This window comes from Filicampus tigris, chromosome 2 (assembly GCF_054856515.1).
Source record: "Filicampus tigris isolate MCC_2025a chromosome 2, RoL_Ftig_1.0, whole genome shotgun sequence".
NCBI classification, from domain to species: domain Eukaryota; kingdom Metazoa; phylum Chordata; class Actinopteri; order Syngnathiformes; family Syngnathidae; genus Filicampus; species Filicampus tigris.
Window position 1 is genome coordinate 21,072,603 of NC_141218.1, and position 23,439 is coordinate 21,096,041.

The 23,439-nt window shown below is 40.9% G+C and overlaps 1 protein-coding gene across 2 annotated transcripts in view; it reads left to right on the forward strand.

Moving 5' to 3' along the window:
- tnmd (tenomodulin) overlaps positions 1–23,439 on the forward strand; it is a 62,802-nt gene that overhangs the window by 31,037 nt on the left and 8,326 nt on the right. For both annotated transcript variants that reach the window (XM_086023340.1, XM_086023341.1), the window contains 4 exons: positions 780–920; positions 9,685–9,792; positions 21,343–21,493; positions 22,578–22,687. In XM_086023340.1, coding sequence (XP_085879466.1) covers positions 780–920; positions 9,685–9,792; positions 21,343–21,493; positions 22,578–22,687 — 510 coding nt within the window. The remainder of the gene's footprint in view (positions 1–779; positions 921–9,684; positions 9,793–21,342; positions 21,494–22,577; positions 22,688–23,439) is intronic.

The following is a 23,439-nucleotide window of genomic DNA, read 5'->3' on the forward strand; positions in this document are numbered from 1 at the left end:
ATAAAGGAATGCTTCCCTTCTCAGACTTGTGGGCTATTTAATACAGTATCCCCGACTTTATCCACAAAGTTCCCAGTTAACGCGTAAATTTCAAAGCCATCTTCATTTGGCTTCTGCTGGCAGTTTTAAGTTCTACTTCCCTTTGCTGATGGTGCTGTGACCCATGTTAATGGAGATTTATAGGCCAATGCGACTGTTACAGTGATCTGCTATTAAGAATTATATCCCATTATCACCTTACTATTCTCTAGCTAAACAAGAAGGGCTTCTGATGACAGCATGTAAGCAGGCAGACACAAAACAATGAATGTGTGGGAGAGCGTAAAGTGAAAGCTAATTTTGTCTTTGAGCATTGGAGGACAGATGTGTCTGATGTACATAAATCCTGACGGAGTCCCGTTTGAATGTATTCATTAATAATGTCCCTCATTGGTGGTGAAAGATGAAGATGGACTCAACGATATTTTTCTCCTCGCAAACACAACCCCCGCATGAATATTAATGGCATATTTTCGGCTGGTGGGCATGAATCGTTTTTCAAATGGAATTTTAACCGCCATCCAAGCGTGTCTGCACCACTTTAGGGCCACAGTGAAGAGAGCGCTTATACTATTTATTTTAGATACTTGAGGAAAGCTCTGATCAATAATCTCATTCATCTTTCTTAACATGCATTTTAACATTGCCCTATTCTTTAGGCATTTTGTTTTCCTCATATGTTTTGCACCCTCGTAGTGTCCGTGTACAATTTTGTGATGATTATGCTTCCATCCTTTTAGGTCTACGACCACGAGTACAAAGCGGTGCTGGATGGCATCGAGACACACAGCCTGATGGAAATTGACCCGATTCAGCGGATTGAAATCTTCCGAATTGGAAATGGGAGTCAGGAGGTCCTCGAGGTGCACGACTTTAAACATGTGAGTGAAGGGATGCACATGAGCATTCAGCAGAAATGTTGCTAAATGGTAAATGGGCTGTCGCTTGTATAGCGTTTTTGTACCTTTTGGTACTCAAAACGCTTCACACTGTACCTCATCTACCTACTGATGACGCAGCGTCAGGAGCAACCTGTCAGTATCTTGCTCAAGGATACTTCGACATGGTCACAAGGGCCGGGGATCGAACCCATAACCTCTGTATTGGGAGACGACCGCTCTAACATAGATCCATGCCGCCCCGTGAGATTGGAAATTGCAATGATCGTCATGTTTACATGTTGGCCTTGAGAAAGAGTTAGTGGCGAACAGGTAATTAAATGCTGTTAATGATAATAGTTTGTTGTTGTCTTTATCAAACATAATCTAGATCAGGAATTCACAAAGAGTGGTATGAGTACCACTGGGGCAGGGGTATCAGGCGGAGATGTGAGTGAGTCACATATAAACAAGTCACATAAGTAAGTCTCAAGTCACAACTCTCAAGCCTCAAGCAAGTCTCAAGTGACATTTTTGAAAAAAAAATCAAGTTAAGTCGAGCAAATTTCAAGCAAATCAAGTCATTACTTTGTTCAAGCAAGTTGCAAGTCAAGTCATAAAATCTTGCTCAGTCACAACATATGTTGGAGTGGTAATAAAATATCTTTTTCACTGATCAAACTACAAAAATGACATTTCCTATAAACATTCAATTAACATTTACATTTCTAAAAATGAAATGATAAGTTAACTTATAAAATGTATACATATATATATATATATATATATATATATATATATACATATATATATATATATATATATATGTATATATATATATATATATATATATATATATATGTATATATCGTATATATATGTATATATATATATATATATATGTGTTAACTTTTATATGAGTGGCACACTCAATCAAGTGGCACATCAAATACCGCACTCTTCCTCATGCATGCGCACACCACACCTACACGTCATGTGCACCCCCACATACACAGCCAGTGGGAGCTTACATCTTTGAATGCCTGCCTGTCTGTCGGTCGATAGAAATACAACAAAACTTTAGCGTCGCTAAATGTCCGAAGACTACGACCAATCACCACTAAAATCCATATGCACATTTCTACTCTTGTCCACTTCAACTGTCCACTGTAAAGAAAAAAAAAGAAAAAACGATCAGCACAATATTTTTGATTTTGTGGAGGTGTTTTTTTCCTCATTGGAGCTCACATTTGATGTCCAATAAATCCAAAATATTGTGCAGATTGTTTTTAGATTTCCACAGTTTGAAGTTGACAAGAGTAGAAATGTGTATATGAATATTGGTAGCGATTAATGACAGGTGACAACAGAACGTGACAAACCAAGCCAGTAGGGATGTAACGAGTATCAAAAATCGAATTGATTAAATTCATCCAGAAATTTTTTTTTCACGATTCAATTTTCAAAAAATTGAATCGAATCAAAAAACGGGAACTGAAAATCGTTTGAATCGGGGCTTGAGCGAATCATTACATCGCTACAGGCCAGGAAACAATACAAATTACAATGCTTGCCTCCCCGCTATAATGTGGACAGGCTGAGATGGGGAGAAAAAAAAAACAAGCTACGCTCCGAAAATCGGCGTACGAATCTGTGGTAAACGTCATCACAAAAAAAAAAAAACTTAAATCCCAACAAATTATTTTAGGGCGGTGAATTTTAGTGCTGACATAATTTTTACATGCAAAGCTTAAGTGGAAATAAATGTTCAGCCCATTCATGTGTCTCTTTAACATAAAGAAGGAAGTGTGATGATGACTATAGAGCGGAAACAGTACCGACTGGGACTTAGCAGGACAACAATTTCTTAAAATGCTATTACAGGTACTCCTTACTGTGCTGTGAAAAACACGTATGACCAATGTTGTCTTTTTATTTTAATGTTCACATTAAACACATCTGTAACACGGAAACCCCAATAATGTAAACATTTTTTTTAAATGAAAAAAATGGACATGTTCTTCACAGGACAGCAATGGAACGCAGGGCACTAGAAATAAAACTGTGGTGTACACTGCAGGCTAAGGCTAAATTATACACTTTGCAACACCACCACCAACAAAATGCAGGTCAGGTGTGAGTGCGAGTGATAACGTTAATATGTGATTTGCTGTCTGCCCCGGCCGGTGCGTGCCCCTTCTCTCCGCCAGGAATGGCTTTAGCTCCCCGCAAACAGGATAATTGGCACAGATAATGAATGAGAGAATGACCACAAATTCCAGTAATAACCGTTTAAACACACAGTCATTAGAAGAGCGGATTTACTGTTTAAAGGCACTCACAGCAGCCCCAGGAGAGGGTTTGTTCTTTTCTAAAAGACTAATTCTATAGTAGCAAGTTGTTTGTGGTACAAACACCATTAAGAATCCCGTCTCCATTTGTTCCACACAACAGCTTTTGCAGTAGTAATTTTGTCTCCAGCAAAACTCATTAGTTTACCTTTCATTTCTAAATCCAGCTCGAGTGTGCAGGAGGTTGCACAAGCAGCGCGTCAGACAAGGAAGCCTAATGCTCAACTTGCTGGTGAGAGCCATTATTCTTAGAACATTAATTCAACTGTGAAATGTTTATAGATAAACCTTCAATTCAAATCAGAATAAACATATTCACTTGTCGTTGTTTTAGTTACAATGGCCAGCAGAATGTTAACATCTACAATCATTCCACTCCCACCCCACAATTTCTTTATCTTTCCTCTTTCTCTGTTTTCTCACCAAGCTGACACACCCACACACACACACACACGCACATGAGCCTGTTGCTTGTTCCACTTCGCGCTGGTGAAGCAAATCCCCTGAGGAGACTCACTGCTCTTCCATGAAAGACTAAGTAACAACCTCGTAAGCACAGTAATTCAAACCTTATTCTGCGTGGAAGAAAGAAGAATGGAAAAACGAGGTGGAATAAAACACACTGAGAGGCAGCTCTGTGCTGATGGTAAAATTGATTTCGGAAAAAAAGAAAAAGGGGGCTGTTGCTTGTTATTGAAAATGACCGCACTTGGCCAGTCCAGACACGGTCCCCATCAAGCCCGAGGGCATTTTGGGCTTTATGCTACCAGAACTCAGAGCCACTGATGATTTTCAGCTGCTTATCTTCCACAGCAATTCGTGACTCATAAACAGCAGAGAGGAAAAATACATCCTGAGAGCAAAGAAGCAGCATCATAATTATTGAAATTGATTGCAAACTTGCGCTGAAACATGAATTTGTTACAAGGAAGGGAAAAAACAATGATGCAATTTTAATTCGTAGCCCATACACACACATTAGTCGATCACAATGAGGAAAAAAATACGACTGAGAGGAGCACATCACATAACACATGAGATCATTTAAAAAGTAAAACTGTCAATTTCATTGCAGAGTAGGCCAAAGTGGCATGAGGCTTTGGTCAAGGTCCAGGAACACGTGGGGATCTATTTTCATGACCGCTGCAAGTACAGCACAGGGCAAGTCTACATCTGCACATACTCACACCTCACATGGAGATTCATGCGTTATTGTCACTGCACTTGGCCGGTATGACAAAAGACAACACAAGCGGGTACCATCATTCAATTCGCAATGAGCTTGTGATCACCGTGGCAACTCAAATATGTCATCGGACGTCATAAATACCACTGATCGTTCATGCGCGGGATCATTTAAAAATTATAATAATGATAATAATAATCATGCATTCATTAAAATTGATTTCTACAATGATTCAGGGGGTTGCATTATTATTATTTATAAATGAAATACGATGACATCCACACACATGTCCCCAGGGCTCAGAATAAAAGTCTGACTGTGCCCTGATCAAATTCACCAGTATCACGTGAGACCAGAGGTCTACTGCGGCGGACTTAGATGTGGTTCCAGCAGCTGTATACTTAAGATGACTTTCTGCTATCAAATTGGGCGGCATGACTCAGTGGTAGAGTGGTGGTCTCCAAACCCAGAGGTTGTGGTTTCGATCACCGGCCATTGTGACAATGTTGAAGTGTCCTTGAGCAAGATACTGAACCCCCAGTTGCTTCCGATGCAGCGTCATCTGTAAGTGAATGAGGAAACAGTTTAAAGAGCTTTGGGTACCTACGGTAGAAAAGCACTATGCAAGTGAAAACCCACGGTCAGCCAATTTTCCAAACAAAATCAGGATACGCCAGCATTTCTGAATGCGCCATCTACGAAACCCAAATGTTAAAAGTCTGACATCATAGACCTGATACAGTTTACAAATATACCTTAATATTTATATATATATATATTTTTATCACTCTTTCCAATTTGACTGCTAGGGGTTGAACCAGTTCGTGGACCAGTCAACTTTCCCAACTCGCATCGACATTTAAAGCTTAAGATCGACTAACCGCCAGGGCTGGGCAGTCCGTCCCGGACGAACGCCCCATTTTTGACACAGAGGTTGCGGGGTGACAAGTTTTAAAAAAAGGGACGGACTAAGCAAGGGGCGGAGGTGGATTTTAGTCTTGCCCACTAATCGTCCCTCATGCCTGTGACATGGTCGCGAGGCGGCCAAAGTTCATCTCAACCTACTTGGCGAAATGGGCCAACGACCACGGTGGGTGGGGGGTGGCGGACCGACGGAATGCGAGGACGGAAGCATTTTAAAAGGACGAGGACGGACGGGGTAACATGACGCAAATGTTTATAAATAAGGACAGAGGGACGAAGACGGAAGGGTACCCAGGTCGCGGACAAGGACGGATGACCGACCGGCAAAAAAGGGTCAAGTGCCCAGCTCTGCTACATGCTAATCACATGTTTTTGGCATCTTGTCTTCCAATTGCGCAATTTACGGAGGTCTGTCGACTAGGCGTCTGCTGCTGTCGCTGGGCTTTGTGGAGTAGCAAAATGTCCGGCTAACAAGGCAACATAGTCGTCATGGGTTGGGCGTGGCTCTGAGAGTGTGAACATAAGATGATTGTGGATGTGAATAGTGATTAGCCCCGCTAGCAGTCATCACTAGCCCTAAAATATTCACAGTACAACTGCACCAAGTGAAGCTCCCTCTTTGTCGCCAAACTGTTATGTACAGTAAGGGAGTGCTAACAAGAACTTTATCATGATATTTGTGTGATACCACACCCACCAACATCATGATACTAGTGTTGCTTTGAGATGAGTACTTCTTATCACATGAGATATTTTCCCTATAAAACAGCAAATTCTGACTACGAATAGAAGACCTCCAATTATTCTCGACATTTCCCATGTAAATATAAATTGTTAAACTACATCATTGAGAGGTTGAACCTTCACCACTGTCCAACAGCAACATCAAATGTAAAATCAGGAGGAAATGTTAAAAACAGCAACATTGAACACGTGACCTTTAAGCCGTGTGACCTTCACATCTACTGTGTAGAGGAGCGCACAAGAAGTGACATTAAAAGTGCAGTTGAGTTCAGATGTGTGCTGTGCTCCGATGGTCTCAGATTGTTTTCCTGCGTCATGGATGGCGTGTCCTCTGGGCCCAGGAAGAAAAGCCACATCCAGATTGCTCCCCCCACTTGTCAGCATCGGCGTCTCAATGAGGGTTTGCTTTGGCGCCCGTGGCATCGATGCGCTGACTCGCGCATCTGTGACGGCACCATTAATACTGGCGAGTACACGCTTACCGACCATAAAACGACAGACTGAGCGACTGCAGCCTGTCCTAATGGAACGGCCAGTGCTACCAGTGCAGCACCAGACAAATATGATGTGGCGCTGAGCCAGTTGACTGTCGGAACGCACGTGGATAACTGAGCATGATGAAGTTTTAATGTACCATGGGATCGGGACGGAGCCCTGCCGTGAATACTAAAAAGCTGTAATTGACACCACCTAATGAATCGCTACTTTGGGTGCCTCGACCTGAAACAGACAACATTTTTGCAAGCGCGTGTACCTTGGTGAAAATGAATGTATTTTAGGGGTCTTGAGTAGTCCGGAGTGGAAGGTTTGAAAAACTTAGCCCCAACCTCAGTTTCACCATTTGTCATGGAACTGAGTAAATATGCTACGTCATGGGCTGTCAATTACAAAATAATTCAACAAAATAGCAACAACCTTGTTTTGAATACTTTTCTGTTACATGATTTTGTTGTTCAATCCTAAAAGGATCCTGAACTACCACCCCCCAAACATCGGAGTCCACCTGCTCTTTGCTGTCGTTGCCTCCTTGTTGGGTTATGGTGGCCAGCCGCCTGCACTGAAAAAAATTACGGTTGAATTCACTCAATTTTAATTCCTAAAGTGTGGTTGCACAAAATAAAATCATCTGTACCTGGATACATTTTTAAAGTAGATGTATAGTCGGCTTAAAAAAATCAATTTGGATTCAGATGATTTTATTTGGTGCAACCACTTAAAATAAATAAAATAAATTTGAGTAATAATGCACAACATTTTTTTCAGTGTGCTGTCCAGTATTCAAGCGTGGTATTCAATCAGTAATGAATAAAGCTTCACAAAGACCTGCTGAAGTTTTCACTCCATAATAATGCTCTATTTTTTTGACACCGTCAGAGAGATATTAATTTAAAAAATATATTTATTATTATTATTATTATTATTTTTATTTTTATTTTTATTTTTATTATTATTATTATTAATAGTAATAATAATATATATATTTTTTGGGGGGGGTGCATTTACATGGACTGCTCAAGGATACAAAAGCGATTAGATAATGAGATGAAGTAGCGTGATGTAACAAAGGCACGGCCTCGTTTTTAATGATTTTTTTTCTCCCTCTAAATGTTGAACTGAATATAGGTTGAAAATAATTATGCAAATAACTGCAGTGTAACTTTTTTAGAATGAGGCCGTGTGAGACTTGCTGACATTGCTTTAGATCTTTCTTCACAGAAGCTGAATGATGCATGCCGTTATGTCCTCCATCCTGTTGAATAGACGCACGCAGATGAGCATCTCTCAAATGGATGCACCGTGGAGTGATTTTGTTTTCCCCCTTTCCTTGCGTCATCTCTCAATATGACATCGCTTTTCCATTTCTCATTCGTGTGTTAATGTGTCTTTCTTCATTTTCTGGTTGACCAAGCCCAGTAATAATTGTATCTCATCACAACATTGCCCTTTGCATTCCCGCCCGCTCCTCCTCAATACGGCGTAGCCAAATTAAACAGAGACTCATCACAATAAAGCCAGGCATAAACATCATGCTTCTGTGCTTGAGACCATTATTGTCCCGACGCAGATGAAATTACAGCCGGTAGATTACAACAGGCTTCACATTGTATCATGTCACGTGCGGCCGCCGTCTGTTTTCTAAGTGACGGCACCTTGCCAAATAAAAACACAATGCAGACCCAGCGGCCACACGGTCAAGTTAACTGATTAAAGAGGAGATGTCACAGCAATCGGCGGGTTGCCGCAATTAAATTTAGAGAGAATCAAGTTCATTTTCGCGGCACCACTCATACAATTTTCAGCCGGTGCCATTCCGTGGCAGATGTAGATCCTGCTGTCTGTTCTAATACAGTGTGATGAATGAGCAGCTCCCTGCAGGAAATAAATTGGATAAAATCTGATCTTGTTGCGCGTGTTTCAGAACCTCTCTCGGCTGAATATGTTAGATTAACATACAATAGTGTGGAGCGAATTAAAATATCTCCCTCTCTCACTCGTGCCCGTTGAGGCTCAGCGTGTCAGACTGAACAGAGCGCCCGGTGGAGAATCACCGCTGCGGCTGAAGACAGTGACTTCCACACTTGACTGCACAGATTAAGAAGGCGAGAGCAACCTGTGACTGGCTAATTCAATGGGGGCACTCTACAGAAAATACTTCTTTCTCCAAGCATGTCACTCAACTCTCTGGCGTATACGCTATGAAGTGTTGCACAGCCACAGCAGAGCACCCGTGCCATTTGTCTTCTGTTTCGCAGGAGGACTGCTGCATTGGTCAATAGTCTGCGATTACATAACATGCTGCTGCAAAAAAAAAAAAAAAAAAAAGTGGCATGGGTCTATTGTCGTACACAGAGTTTCTGCGGGTCATTTAAAAACATTAAAAGTCATAAAAGGGATTTTGTGAAAATGAAGGCCTTAAACGGTATTAAAAAGCATTAAATACAATCTCCAAAAGAATTAATTGAATTAAAACACAAGCTGGGTTGCTACAGATCTGAAAGGGGTCTGCAGAGATACTCCCAGACCATTTTAAAGCCTCTAAACACCAATCCAACGTCGGCCGTCTGAAAGTCGGTACACGCCGTCTGTTTGGTGTAGTGCGCCGTTGTTGGGGCATCTCGGGTACGTTCGGCCGATTCAACATGTAGAATCGGTTCGGGCTGTCGGGCGAGCGAATCGGTGCACTGGATAAGAACGGGAAGTGACGAATGCGGACAAACGGTGAAAATCTAAGCTTTTCCTCAAAAACTAAATCAACTTGGATCATTTTTCACATCCCCTCTATGGACATAATGGCTGGCTGTCACGCTCACGTCTTTCTCCATCTATTGCACTTTAGAGCGTCCTGGTGAGCACTTCAGTTGAGGAACGCGCTCCAAAAAAAGAAATTTAAAAGAACGCATTGCGTCTTAACTCGTACGGCTTTGATTAGCCTTTCAAATGGACACCTTTCAATACGGGACAACTGCCCCGGTGCTAATGGGAGATGCGCATCACAGCGAGTTAATGAATGAAAGATGTATCCGAATTTCTGAGCAAGCTTTTTTTCCCCCTATTTTCAAAGGGACTCACTGGGATACGCTTTGCCGAACATCAGAGATGCTATATCAGGAGCCAAACCAGGACACTGCCCACAGTGGCAGAGGTGGAGGCTGAGGACGGCGACTTAGAGGTATGCGCCCCGTGTAGCATATAGAAAGTTGCCATGCATACTGAAGGGAGATAAGCAGTGTGAAACACTGTCGGCGGGCGCCTCACAGATTCTCAACCTGTCAATCCCATCCTGTCCCTCTTACTGGGCTTTGTGGTGCCTGTGGAACTGTCAGCTGCCCACAACCCCACAGCCTCTTTGTGGCTCACATCAAATGGTGTTTGCTGTCAATCCTGAGCCAAAATTAATTTTTTATCCTGTTCTCCAAAGGCTCCACTCAGATAGCTTAAGGGGGGGAAGGGGGGTTGTAGTCTGATTGAGAGGGATGCCTGTAATACGTTAGGTTTTTTTTCTCCTTCTTTGTAAAAGACGTTTTCTTTTTGTGAGCCTCTTCTCAAAGTTTATAGGGATTCATTTGACTTTTCTGGGTGTTAGATAGCTGTATGGTGAACTCTGCAAAAGAAATGGAAGGAATTCAATCAATCAAAATCCCCGTTTTTTTTTCTATGTCACAGTGCAATTCACTGAGTGGGCAGCGTGTTCAAAGAGAAAATCCACACTCATATGCGCTCATTTCCATTTTACCTTGAAGCTGAGAAGAAGAAGCTGGCAAATACGCAGAAAAGCCACTTCATTCAAAAACACAGTCAGCCAAATGTCAGCACAAGCAAAACTTAAGTCTCCGATTTTTAAACTTTACGAACACAAGGTGCAACCAAGTAACGCAACACGCATTTGTTTTCCTCTCATCTTCATGCAAGATCCATGCTAACAGATATTAATTGGTGGGCCATCACCATATGTCCACACAATTTATGTCTTTTTGAGCACTTCCAAGTGTAATTGACCGAAACGGCAGCTCCAAAGTCAATCATCAAAAGCCAACAAAGTGATTGCGGCGAGATAGTGCTCGCTGTTCGTGGGAATGCCGTGTGGCCGATTCTGGTCCATGTTCACTGGAATCCACATTTCAGATGGTGTTTTTAAGCCATGGTTTACAGCAGTAGTAGTAGTAATAGTACTAGTAATAGTAGTAGCCACCACATGCTATACAAATGTGAATCAACTGTAGCATTAGCAACAGTGTTATGCCAAAGTAGAGTACTAACTACACTTTTCAGGTATCTCTACCTTGCTTGAGTCTTTATTTTACTGATACAGTACATTTTAAAAAGAATACTCTTACTTTCTAGTCTTTACTTTGTAAAAATAAGTTTGTTACTTTTTTCAACCTCCACAGTTATAACATAAAAACAATGTCAATAGAGAGATCTTTGAGTCATTGAGATTTCGGGGATTTATGAGCCAGAAAAAAAAACAGGGACAGCAGCAGCATGGAAGAACATGAATTCGTAGCATAAATGACAATGGTGCAGCAGATTCGGAAAAGCAAGATATTCTTGTCTGCTCCAAACATGATTTGAGGCGAATATGTATTGTCTTGTGCTGGCCCTAAAAATACAAGCTTCTGGCACTAAGAAAGTCTCCGCCTAATTTGAAAGCACATACAGGTAAGGTGTACTCTTCAGTTGTTGTCATTAGTTAAGATAGCCTTTTTTGTTTGTCACTTCAAAGCTATCGGCACACTTTGTTTTCATTAGCATGTCAATTTAAGTGGGAAACTATTTTGTGCGTAGATTTAAGTGCCAAGTTATCAAAAGTAGTATCGTATATAATTGACAGTTAAATGAGTTTCAGGGTTTAGGGTTGGGCATTTTCGCTTCTTCTTAAGTCCTTTTCCTCAGAGGACCACGTACAGAAAAATCAACAGCTCAGAAAGATGCAAGGGCCACTATGAACTTCTTCAACTGTATTTTATCAAACGTGCTAAAATCAATCAAGCAATTATATACTGATTATATGTTACAGTTATTTAGGGAAAACTGCCACATCACAGTGTTCTCTTTAAGGCGGTAAGGCAAATATTTTAGGATTTTTTTTCCAGATTTTGGTGTGATCCGCGGCCCTGTATCCCACTTGAAGAGGTCTTCCCCTCATCCCAAACATTTTATATACATAAACAATTTATAGTAACCTCACCATGTTTTAAGTAACTACTTGAGGATCATCAATGTGATCTTTGCACATTGTGTTCAATTTGACCTCGACGAGGAGGCGGTATTGGAAGAAACAATTTTTGCTTCTAAAAATGAATTATTTTTATTCACCACAATGTAGGGATGTAACGATAATGGCGATATCGTGATATTAAAATTGCCACGATATTGTTACGATATTAAAAGCAGCACGCATGTCAAAAAAAATTTGCCTTTTGCCCTTCAGGTGAACACAGACACAAGAAAACTTATAATAATAATATTTGAAAAAACATTGTATTAGTAGTAGAAGTAGTAGTCCCTATCACCACATCCTCAACACTCATTGAATGTAGGTGTCACAAGAGACCCACACCCGCCCATTTTTTTCAACACCCAGACTTCTCACACTGCCCACCTCCACCCTTTTTTGTTTTTAACAAGCATTATAATTTAGTTCAGCCCTGTATAATTTTACTGATTGGAAAAATATCCAAACTGAACCATCCCACTTTTTGGTAACCCTTTAGTGACATGACAGGCCCAGTGGTGTGTTCAGGGGCGGGGTGGCTATCGGTGAATTTTCTTGTTATTACAGTAATTACAGTAAAGTACAAGTACAGTAATTATTCTTGACTTGTGACTTCAAAACTAGTTGTCCATCAATTTGTTGTGTACTGTATACCGTCGCTGTCCTGTGAAAAACATGTCCAATTTGGGATTTTTTTTTTTGCACGTTGTGATGTCTGTAACGTGGAAACACCATTCACATAAAAATAATAAAAATGAAAAAATCAACATAAGTGTTTTTTCACAGGACAGCGATGATATGTAAAAATATGATGAAGTGATTAAATATTTAAATGGACTATAACTGCAATGTGGCCCGCGAAAACATTTTTTGGACACCTCTTTTGTGAATGGTAAGAATTAACCTTATTACTTGATCAACGGAGGGAGTTAGACTGAATGAAAAGTCCTTAAGTTGACCATGTACATTGGTTGCACACGATTAAAATGTGGTAAGCTCAGGCATGTCTCCAGGATTTTTTCTCTCCCGGGCTAAAGGAGGAGTTGATCAATACATAGAGGGGCTGAGAAAACAATTAAAAGGCCGTATCTCTCTGAGTGGCAAAGCTTTGCAAATGTGTGTGCAACTAGCGAATGTTGTTTTTTCGTCAGGGTTCATTAAAGCGGTCGCAAAGATGTCCGCCAACAATTTTAACAAGGGTTACAAAATTCTGACAGGGCAATAACACCGCTAGCCCCGGTGTGGCACTATCCCTGGGTCATTTTCCACTCTTCTCCTCACAAGTAATAAAATAATCTACCGCACATACCACATTTTAATCATGTCCAGCCAATGTACTGTACATGTTTGAATTAAGTAAATTCAAAGAATTCATTTTCAGCATATATGACAAATTCTATCCCTTTAATAGAAAGTTTTTCTTGATCAGTCAACTTCCATGCCACTGTGTGCTGCTGCTCAGGATTTTTTTCCCCCCTCTAAACCCTTATCGGCACAGGAGAGATGCAGTAAATATTATCAAGAGGGCTGTGTTTAGAAAATATACTGTGACCTTGGCCTGACCTCACCAACAATAGACAGAAGCCCCTGAACCGTCCTCTGTGAGAATCCTCCCACGTTTGACCTGCCCAAGCTTAGCACAACTTCCTTCTCAAGTGGTGGAACACATGAAGCTCACAAGGGTTAAAGCCGAGCACTAGTGGCTCCTTGCTCAACCCAGCCGCAGGCTTTTAGCGCTCAGAGCAACCACGGTGGGCTTTGAAAAACAATGGAAAAATGGTGGAGTAACTGCAGGCAACTGATAACAAAATCCAGCCCATACGAGGGCACCACCAGGTGACAAACATGAATTGTTTAGCAGAGTTTTCCCCCACCCCTCCCTTTTCAATTTGCCTCTTCCATGCCGCGTCTGAGAGAGTAATCCCTGAGCTTTATTTCGGTTCCCCCAGACTGACACACAAGTCGCCTTCTGCCTCCCTCGCTGCCTTTATTGTCAACGAATGCTGCCTGCTCCATTTAACAGTCACTTAATATGGATGACCAACGCTTGCCCGGCATTCGAGAACCTCCCACTCAGACGGCCGCTAACATGAGTGAATAGCAGCCAATACACCAAAGTCGTACAAGAATAGCAGCTGCCCCTTCTGTAGAATGCGTCGAGAAATCAGAGTGGAGCACGACAGCACCAGAGAAAAGTGTGTGATGACAAAGTATTGAACACAGTAGAAGTAATCCTTTGCAATACGAAGCTACATGTTGGAGACACTGAGAATTGTGTGGTAAAGCTCACTCTCAGTTTATAATGGTGAGATATACTGTACACACCAGAACACAAGTACTGTCCATTACAAAAGTTTAAAGAAATGTACGGGTAGTTTAATATTATGTGGTTATTAATATTGTGCTTGAATTTAGCAGTCATGTAAAAATGCACTGCGTTATCACTACCATATGCTAGGTGTCATCCAGCCCCCTGCCTGCCGACACCGCCCCCGACATTGAAAAAAAAGAAAAAGAAAAAACTGATAATGTAGTATTTTAAATACCCAAAAACTGTGAGTTTCTGACACGTCCCTGTCCAAAAAACCCAAATGCCACAAATGCCTATATTGATCGTTTAAACTGTATTTGTACCCCAAAGTATGATTGGTAATGTTAATATTTCAAACTCATCTTGCTACATTACCTTTTAGAATGAATGGCTTTCAGATGGTTTAATTGAGAAAAAATGCACCAGCAAAAACATACACTGTATGTATGGGCATGTATGTACCGTATGTATCTTCAATCTGTGAGGTGCAAACCATGCGTTTTTCCATTGTATTTTGTCAACGTCATGAACAAAATAATCTATTAATTCAAATTAGCGATCATCAGAGTTGCTCCGACGCTGTTGGTGTTTTATACTTACCACTTACCACTAGCTATTCGCGACTCTTAGCAGGTAGAATGAACTGATCCACCACTCCAACGTTCCCCCTCACAAGATGGAATAAAAAACAAATACTGTATGTGTTTTTAGGAAGGAAAAAAATAAATAAAGCACATTGGAATAATCAAGAAACTAAATTAAGTATAAAAAAAAAAGGTGCAACGTAACAAACAAATAATCAGACTAAACTCATCATGAAATGGGGAAATGACAACTGAAAGGAACAACAAACAATGAACCGACAAGGGCTGAAGGAAACCAGAGAACGAAATACCAGCAAACGGACAAGACAATGAGGAACACTTGGACAATATACGAGTGGTTGGAGGGAGCTGATTGTTTTACCCAAGGGACCAGGCTGATGATAACAGGTGGAAACAAAACCTAACGAGCAAGACAAAAAAAACAGCCATAACATGAAAAAATTAACGTAACCTAAATAACATCAAACATATGACACAAATAGTAGCACACCAATTGACTTGGATAAATAAATGTAATGTGGTTATTGGTCTGGAAGTACAAACGTTACATTACTTGTTACCCAAAGAAGAAGTTATATTTCACTTGGCCAGAGCTGGATACTTGACCCTTTTTTTCCGGTCCGTTCGCCGTTCTCCGTACGCGACCTGGGTACCCTTCCGTCCTCACCCCTCCGTCCATATTCCTAAAATTAATCGTCCTCCGACCCTCGTCCTTTTAAAGCGGTTCCGTCCTTACATTCCGTTGAGCTGCAACACAAGACTATCTTGACGTGATGAAGATGGTGTTGATGATACCGACTGGAGCAAACCAGGAGACAACAGGAGAATATTTAAGATTGAGTAATAACGCAATACTATTGCGTTTTATTGCAAAACTTTTGCGTTTAACACAAGACTTTTTCAGTTTTTAGAAAATAAGTATTGCGAAATAACGCACGGTTATTTTAAGAGGAAACAAAGACTTCCATTTCCGGGTTGTTTAAATGGCAGAGATTTTTACTGTTTAAAGATCTCCCACACACTTTGCATTGCAAAGGGATAAAGTACGACATGTTAACGGTTAACAAAACAAAATTGCTATCCATTTTGTTGCATCCTGACTGACCTGTGGCATTCTCTATGGTATTATATGCGTTGAACCACTCGAAGGCCAAAGATGCATATGCAATGTGACTACTGGGAAGCACATGAAAAGTGTTTTGCATGCATTTAAAGAAGGTGGCTGCGTAGAAGAAAACATACAGTGGTCTTGCTTTTTAAAAGAACCCAACACAACACATTCAGTCAGTACTTAACCCGGTTAGGGGTGAATAGAGGGACGGACGAAAATCCTCTTCCATCCTTGCTTTTTAAAAGACTTCTCGTCCTACGTTCGTCCACAAAATGGGCCTCCGTCCAAGACAGACTATTCCATACCTGCGACGGAATGCCCAGCTCTGTTAATGGCATCATTGATGTCAGATCCAGTTATTGAGGCTATCTGGGAACCAAAGTCCCCAGGATGCACAAGCTAAAAAAAAAGGCTCTGAAGAGTGGCCAAAATCTCTTGAAGGAAAAAATAACACAGAACTCTTGTTCTGCCGGGTCTATTACTTTGGCCAAATTGTTCTGTTATAGTTTGTGATAGGTCAGTGGCCAAAGCAGTAAACTATTGGGACTATGACACTTGGCAGATAACTAACTGGCTAACAGTGCAAACTTGCTAGCACTGGATGGATGATTTACAATACAACCATGGTAAGGCAGCTGCTACATGAGCTAGCCTAGTAGCACCTTAAGCTGCTCATTCATCTTCCTTGTTGTTCTGGTAACTAGAAAATAGCTAAAACTTCCTCACATTAATATTGTATTATGAAAAATATGTGTGTTTTCTTTCTATTAGTAGCTCCATTTAGAGCCTGGAGTATGTTGTTTAGGATGTACAATATTATGATGAAAGATGGTAGGCGCAGTACACCATTTAGGAGAGTGGTAAAAAATAAAACACTCAAAAGCACTTTCCAATTCAAGAGTTTTAAAAATGTATTACATCTGGGGGGATTTTTTTTTAATAAAAGTAAAAATTCAGAAGTATCATTGAAGTAACTGAAATTGTTTGTTTTGTAAGTGGATAGAAAATGGATGGATGGCTTATATCATAAATACAGTTGTCAACTTCACATTTAAAGATATTTAACTTCATTCAAGTGCTCTCAACATATTCTATACCATACTGAAATGTTACAGGACATGATTTACTTTCCATTGACCTTATTGCTAATATGCCTGCTCAGGAAGCATGATTCATGAATATACTGTATGATGGTAGCTTCATGGATATGATATTGCATAGTTGAAATGCCAGCATCACCATCACAGAGCTATAATGGCAAAAGTCGCCAATATAAACATGTCAACTACAATTCATTGCTTGGCACTGCGCATAAAAATACAGATATGTGCACTAAAGCTCCTGGGTTCCATGATAAAACATTTGTTGATCTCTGGCAAACGTAGCAACACTTAAAACAATGTGTCATGGCCAATGTTTCCCCAGTTGGCTCCCGGTAGAAGGCGAGGGTAAATTCATTAACTACCGTACAACTTTACAAGCGTTGTGTAATTAAGTCAACAGCACTGTAGGCGGAATGTCGTACATACACAGGGAGTATTCATAACAAAACAAATTGTCATTATTTTCAAGGTCTAATAGCTGATTAAAAGAAACAGTTGCTTGTGTCCTAACAACACCTGATTAGTCAATCGTCAAATGCAAGGGCCTTGGAGAAGTGTGTATCAAGCAAAGACTGTAATCATGTTGTCTTTGTTCATGTCAACTGGCATTTAGAAATCCCTGCCCCATGGTAAAAGGCTGACCTTTTAGCACACCTCCCTCCCGGGTGCCGCCCGGCCCCCACCTCCCACTTACTCCCAAGTTATTGCAGTCGTTTCTCATCTGTGAAAACCAAGTCATGTTGCGAACCACGTGTCGTGACCTCCATTTACTTTATACGCAGCCTTAGCAGTTAAGAGGTCCAATTAGAACGGTCTGTTTGTGCTCCTCAGCTTTGACTTAAAATTCAGAGAGCTGACCAACCAAACGCCAGACCCAGTTGCGTATGGTGGGTTGCCAGCACGCGGGTGAGTCACACAAGTTATGCCCCCCACAACTAACCATAACCCAGCACACAATCAGTACTTTGGCATATTTAGCCCAATCGCAACACTGGATCTTTCGTAAGTTTATCCTGAGATAACTAGTTATTACTGGGACAGCACTGTGATCTAGTGGCTAGCACGTCTGTGTCACAGCACTTCCTTTCAGCCGTGCTTGTTCTCCCCATGCTTGTGTTGGTTTCTACTGCTACTCCGTCTTGTCCCACATTCCAAAAACCAGCACCTTAGGTTCATTCAAGACTTCGGGGGGCTTTGGGGCCAAGATAGAAGTCGGCTGTGACCACTCCCAAAGTGGCAGAGCTCTCCATCTTGCAGATCCACCGGCCTGCACTCGTCTGCAAAACTACCGACATCGGGTCTAACCCTAATCCTCCATGAACAGAGATTCCAATACTTTCTGCAGAGGTTTTACGATGCCCACGAAAATTAAATAAATTAAATAGAATGTAAGTGTGTATGATTATTTGTCTGTATATACCTTGCAGCTGATTGGCGACCAGTCCTGTGGCTTTGCGCACAGTATAGAAAATGGATGGACGGTTAGTTATTACTGACTATAGGAGTGAATCACAAAGTAACTCATGATGCAATTCAACCCCACTGCAAACTTTGTATATACAATTAGAAAATGAGACGGGGTTTTAAAATTCACACTCTCCAATACTTTTGCAGCATTCCATCTGTGTAATGGGTGTGACATTACCTCAGAAGGTGACATATTTACAGGTATTGGTGCCTTACAAGACAGAGAGGCTGTAAAAAGGTGGAAAAAGACAACTTTTATGGTGTGTCTAGTAAGTAGTCTGCCATGTAGAATATCAGCAACATCCCCTTTGTGGGCCAAACTGCACATCACTGTATAATGTGAACATCACTCACTGGTAGAGGAGGGGGCACAAGGCGAGGAGAGTAAGGGACATTATGACTGAAATGTAGATTTTTTTCTCTCTTCAAAATATAATCACTCTTTTCTTACACTCTAAAAACAGTTGGGTTATTTCATTAACCCAATTTTTGGATTGTTTGTGTTGGGTCAAAATTCTGGGTTATTTCATATAAATTAACCCAATTGTTGGTTCAAATTAACTATATATTGGGTTATATGCCAGTAATGTTTTATGTTGAGTCAAAAATCAACCTTACATGCCCATACACAGGTGCCAGATGTACACTTTAATTAAGTATGACTGCCGGCCATGACAGCCACCGACATACTGCTCATGTCGACACACGCAGCATCGTGGTCAAGTCAACGACATTTTGATTTCTTCGTTTATCACACTGTTTTGGTAAGTAATTCACACATTGTTTTGAAAACAAGTTGCTTGTGACTGACTTGTGTGTTGAACAGGACGAGTGCTGAAATTGTTAAAAAAAAAAAAAAAAGGCATTGGTCTGCCGCCATTGTAGGATGTGACACTTCACAAGAACTATGTGTTCTCCAAATAATGTTCCATATTAACTTTATGTGTTTACTGTAATCCACAGGAACATTTCTATGATTACCAGAGTGGTTCTGGTTACCTTGCTTGGAGATTGAAAAATTGACCTCCTCAAGAGGTCAATATATCTCAACACACTTTTCAAGATGGACCCACAACTCATCGTAGCCCGTGTGATAGTGTGAGGCAGTTGTCTGGTGATGATCGCAAGGAAGCAATGGTTTAAAGAACTGAAATAAATTGCATACCATTTTACAAATTCATTTATCTCAAGTACTGATTTGCATTTCCTGGCTGAGAGCCAATCATAGTGATTGTCACTTTATTGTCACTGACACCACTTTGCAGTTGGTGTCTTATTCATTCAATTCATATCTGAAAAGCACCGTGACACAAAATATATAAATTTGCCACAATTCTAAACTCTACTTTTTAATTTAGACTTGTTCTCACTTCCACCATGAATGTGCTGAACAAAATTCTGAACACGTATGCGTTCTACTTTATGAAACCATGACTGAGGACCGCACAACAAACAATGACCTCCCTGCCATGTTTAGATATCACTGAATAGGCTGAGATGAGCTTGTGACCATGTCACACATATGAGTACAGAGTAGTGGGCCGGGCTAAAATCCACTTCTGCCCTTGCTTAATCAAGACCTTTGAATGTGTCACCCCTAAAGATAGGCATCCGGCCCTGGGATGGCGTGCCCACCTCTGACCAAATGTACATCATCCTCTACTGTTATTGTTGCTGAATTTATGTCAATGTAAGGAATGATGTACCTGAAGATAAATACACATCTTTTTAAACGTTCACTTGTTATTAATACATTTTTGGGGAAGGGACAGTACCCTTAGCATTATAAATAAAATGAATAAATAAATAAAATAGTGGAATAACCCAATTATTTGCATTGTTTTAACCCAATTTGTTATGTTCATTTAACTCTAAAAGTTGGGTCAAAACTGAATAACCCAATTTTTTGGTTGACCATAAGTCCTAAGTCTGGGTCGGTCCTTTTTTTAACACAACAATTGGGTAAAATTAAACCCCAAAATAGTTATTTTTGACCCAACTGTTTTTAGAGTGTAGTACCAATACCATCCACACTACACCACTGCCACCTACTAATTTAGGCTGTGAAAATAAAGTGTGTCAATTCCCTGATACGTAAAGTTCTGAGCGTTTTGGTTCTAGAAGGTCTCAAATTGATCTATTTTTAATAAGGAGTGACAGGGGAAAAAGTGGATACAAGGCACACAGCCCAATATTAATGAGTCCTGCTCCAACGATAGCCCCGGGATCCAAGTCTAACTAATGTGCAATTAAGTTTTAAACTGAGGCAAAATCACCTTGTAAAAACATTTGTCAAGTGAACTGTTCTTCTGGCTGACTAATTAAAGAAGGACCTGGAAGTCTGTGTGTTTATTTACATATACATGAGAATAAATATGTGTACTGTATTAGCAGAGGGTATTACCCAGTGCCTGTCATATGTCTCTATTAGACAACACTGACATGTAGTCGCGATCATTAAGCAATAATAGTTTACTTTACAGCTCATAAACTACAGTATCAACAAATTAAGCTCCAGTGATAGCGCTTGGATGCCAAGCGATGCATCGTGGTGGAGCGGGGAGAAGAAGATGAGGAGGAGGAGAATGCAGGGCTTTATTGTGTCTGTCACATTAAACGATACTGCCGCCACACGCGCAGTAATGAAGATCACTTGCAAAGTCATTTGAAAGTCAAATCATCACCGTCTGTGAATTTCAATGATGTGTAATACAAAGAGCATGCTGCAGGCTTGATAGAGGGAGGAGGAGGAGGAGGAGGAGGAGGAAGAGGAGGAGGAGGAGGAGGGGGTCAGGCAACAGGAGCCAGGGAGTCACTAACCTCATGTCATAGAAATGATAGATTAAAACAATGAGGCTGATGCGGCTGTTTGGTTCACTATGGTTGCGGGTGTCTGTGTGCGAGCAGGTGGATGCCATGGATACCAAAACGGAGGACTCCCAAGTGTGGGTTCCCGCCGAGGAGCCCATCGTTGACCCGGCATTCCTTTTCCAGTCCAAGATCTGGGAAATCTGCCAGGAGCTGCCCATCCACTGGATCCATCCCTTCCCCTTGAGCGGTGAGGCGTCACGGTGGGGCGGGGGGCTTCGAAGCTTAAATGCACACCATTAACACATGGACGGGAGGGTGTGTACAAGCCATGTGGATAGTTTGTAGAGGCCGAACCCTGTACAGAATTGAGCACACATGGCATTCAAAGCATATATTGAATGATTTTGATTGACAATCTCATTTGAACTTGACAATAGCTCCTCTTTGTTGTGTCATTTCAGACTTCAAAGTAGTACAACAACAACAACAAATTGCTGTTGTTCAGTATTGAGGACAGATAATTCCTCTGGCTTAGGCTGCGCTCCCACAAGCACTAGTAACTTGAGTGTCAAAGCAAAGAGGGTGAACCCGTGTAATATTCAAGTTTTTATTTTTCAGCAAAAATGTCAAACTTTTTTTGAACATTAGTTTGCGTGGGATTGAATTTTGAATTTTGGAAAGCAGCTTTCACAACGTGCCACCAGTTCTCCACGATGGCTGCTTATTAAAACAATACAATATCCTGTTTTATAAAAAAAAAAGTTAAATCAAAATTTAGCACTATTGAGTTGCATAGCCCATCTGAAAAATGATTTGCCCACCTCTGACTTACAATATGCCTTTAGATGAAATACAGTTAGATAAAATACAATTATTTTTTTGCATTTCGGTGCATTTCTCTATAATAGTCACTTTAACTAGTCAAATTAACTAGTCAGTATCCAAGTAAGTTTCACTTAGACGTATGCTGAAATATAGTGTTTTAATGCTATTCCAAAAAGGAATTTTTACAGATAAAAATTGTACAAATCTTAGTAGCATACTTTTGTTATGGAGATTACTGTAGTATGTAAAGGGAACTAAGTTTTAAAAAATTTTAGATTGTTTTTTTTTTGGCGGGGGGGGGATGTTTCTGTTCTACCACTGCAGCCAGCAGATATTCATGTGGATATTGGATTTTTAATTTTATTTTTTACATGTCAGCATCATAACAGCACTTCTACTGTTTGAGGCATAAGGCTCCTCTTGGATTGCTTGTCATTAAGAATTTCTGTCAACATTTCAGCATTCAAAACAATCGTGTGAACATCTTACTTGTGTTTCTGACTCAGATTCAGAGTTGGAGGATGAGGAGGTCGAGCATGTGGACGCCCCCGATACAGAGGTCAAAGGTCATCGTTCCACCCGCGAGGTGGAGTACCACCCTCCCGTGAATGACTACGTAAGTGCGCTGTGGCAACCGACGAACCCTCCGCCGGTTACAGTCGAGACACTTCAATTAGCCGCGGCTCTGCCTCCACTTTGTCCGCATATAAATTGCTCGCTAATTGATGTTAAAGCTGACTTTGTGCACCAGAGGGCACAGAAATTGCTCTATATATCTGTTTAAGTAAGGCCAGTTCATTGAAGACTCTCTTAATGTCCCTCCATTAATTGAGAGAAACATCCAGCCTCTCCAAGGCAGCAAATTGTGCCTAAAGCGCCTCTTAGTGCCTTTTCCCACTTTGCAGAGCAACGCGCCAGACAAGGAGCACGCTCAAGGTCACTCACTACTGCGCGGATAAGTTGAATTTATTAACAACGCTTTAATTATCAAAGTGTACGACATGAAGGGGGAAAGACAGACGGCATATTTTGCTGCATCGCATCCAAACGACTCAGCAGTGCAAGATTAATTATCCATGACTGTGTGAGAAAAATATTTTAGGCACCGACATAAAGGAAAAAGCACACAACAAACCATAACTACACACACGCGGCACACCGCATTTATCACTTACACGCGAATGGCCACTAAAGCAGAGGCGCTGTCTCCTCAGAGCAGTGCGACACATGGGCAGAAATGAGACTTCCTATAATGGTCACATTCATCAGAACCGTCCCAGAAACACTTCTCAATACTTGTTGACTCTTATTTGTGAGAACAATATGTGTCTTCAAGAATTTAGTGGAAACAAGTTATGGTCTACCATA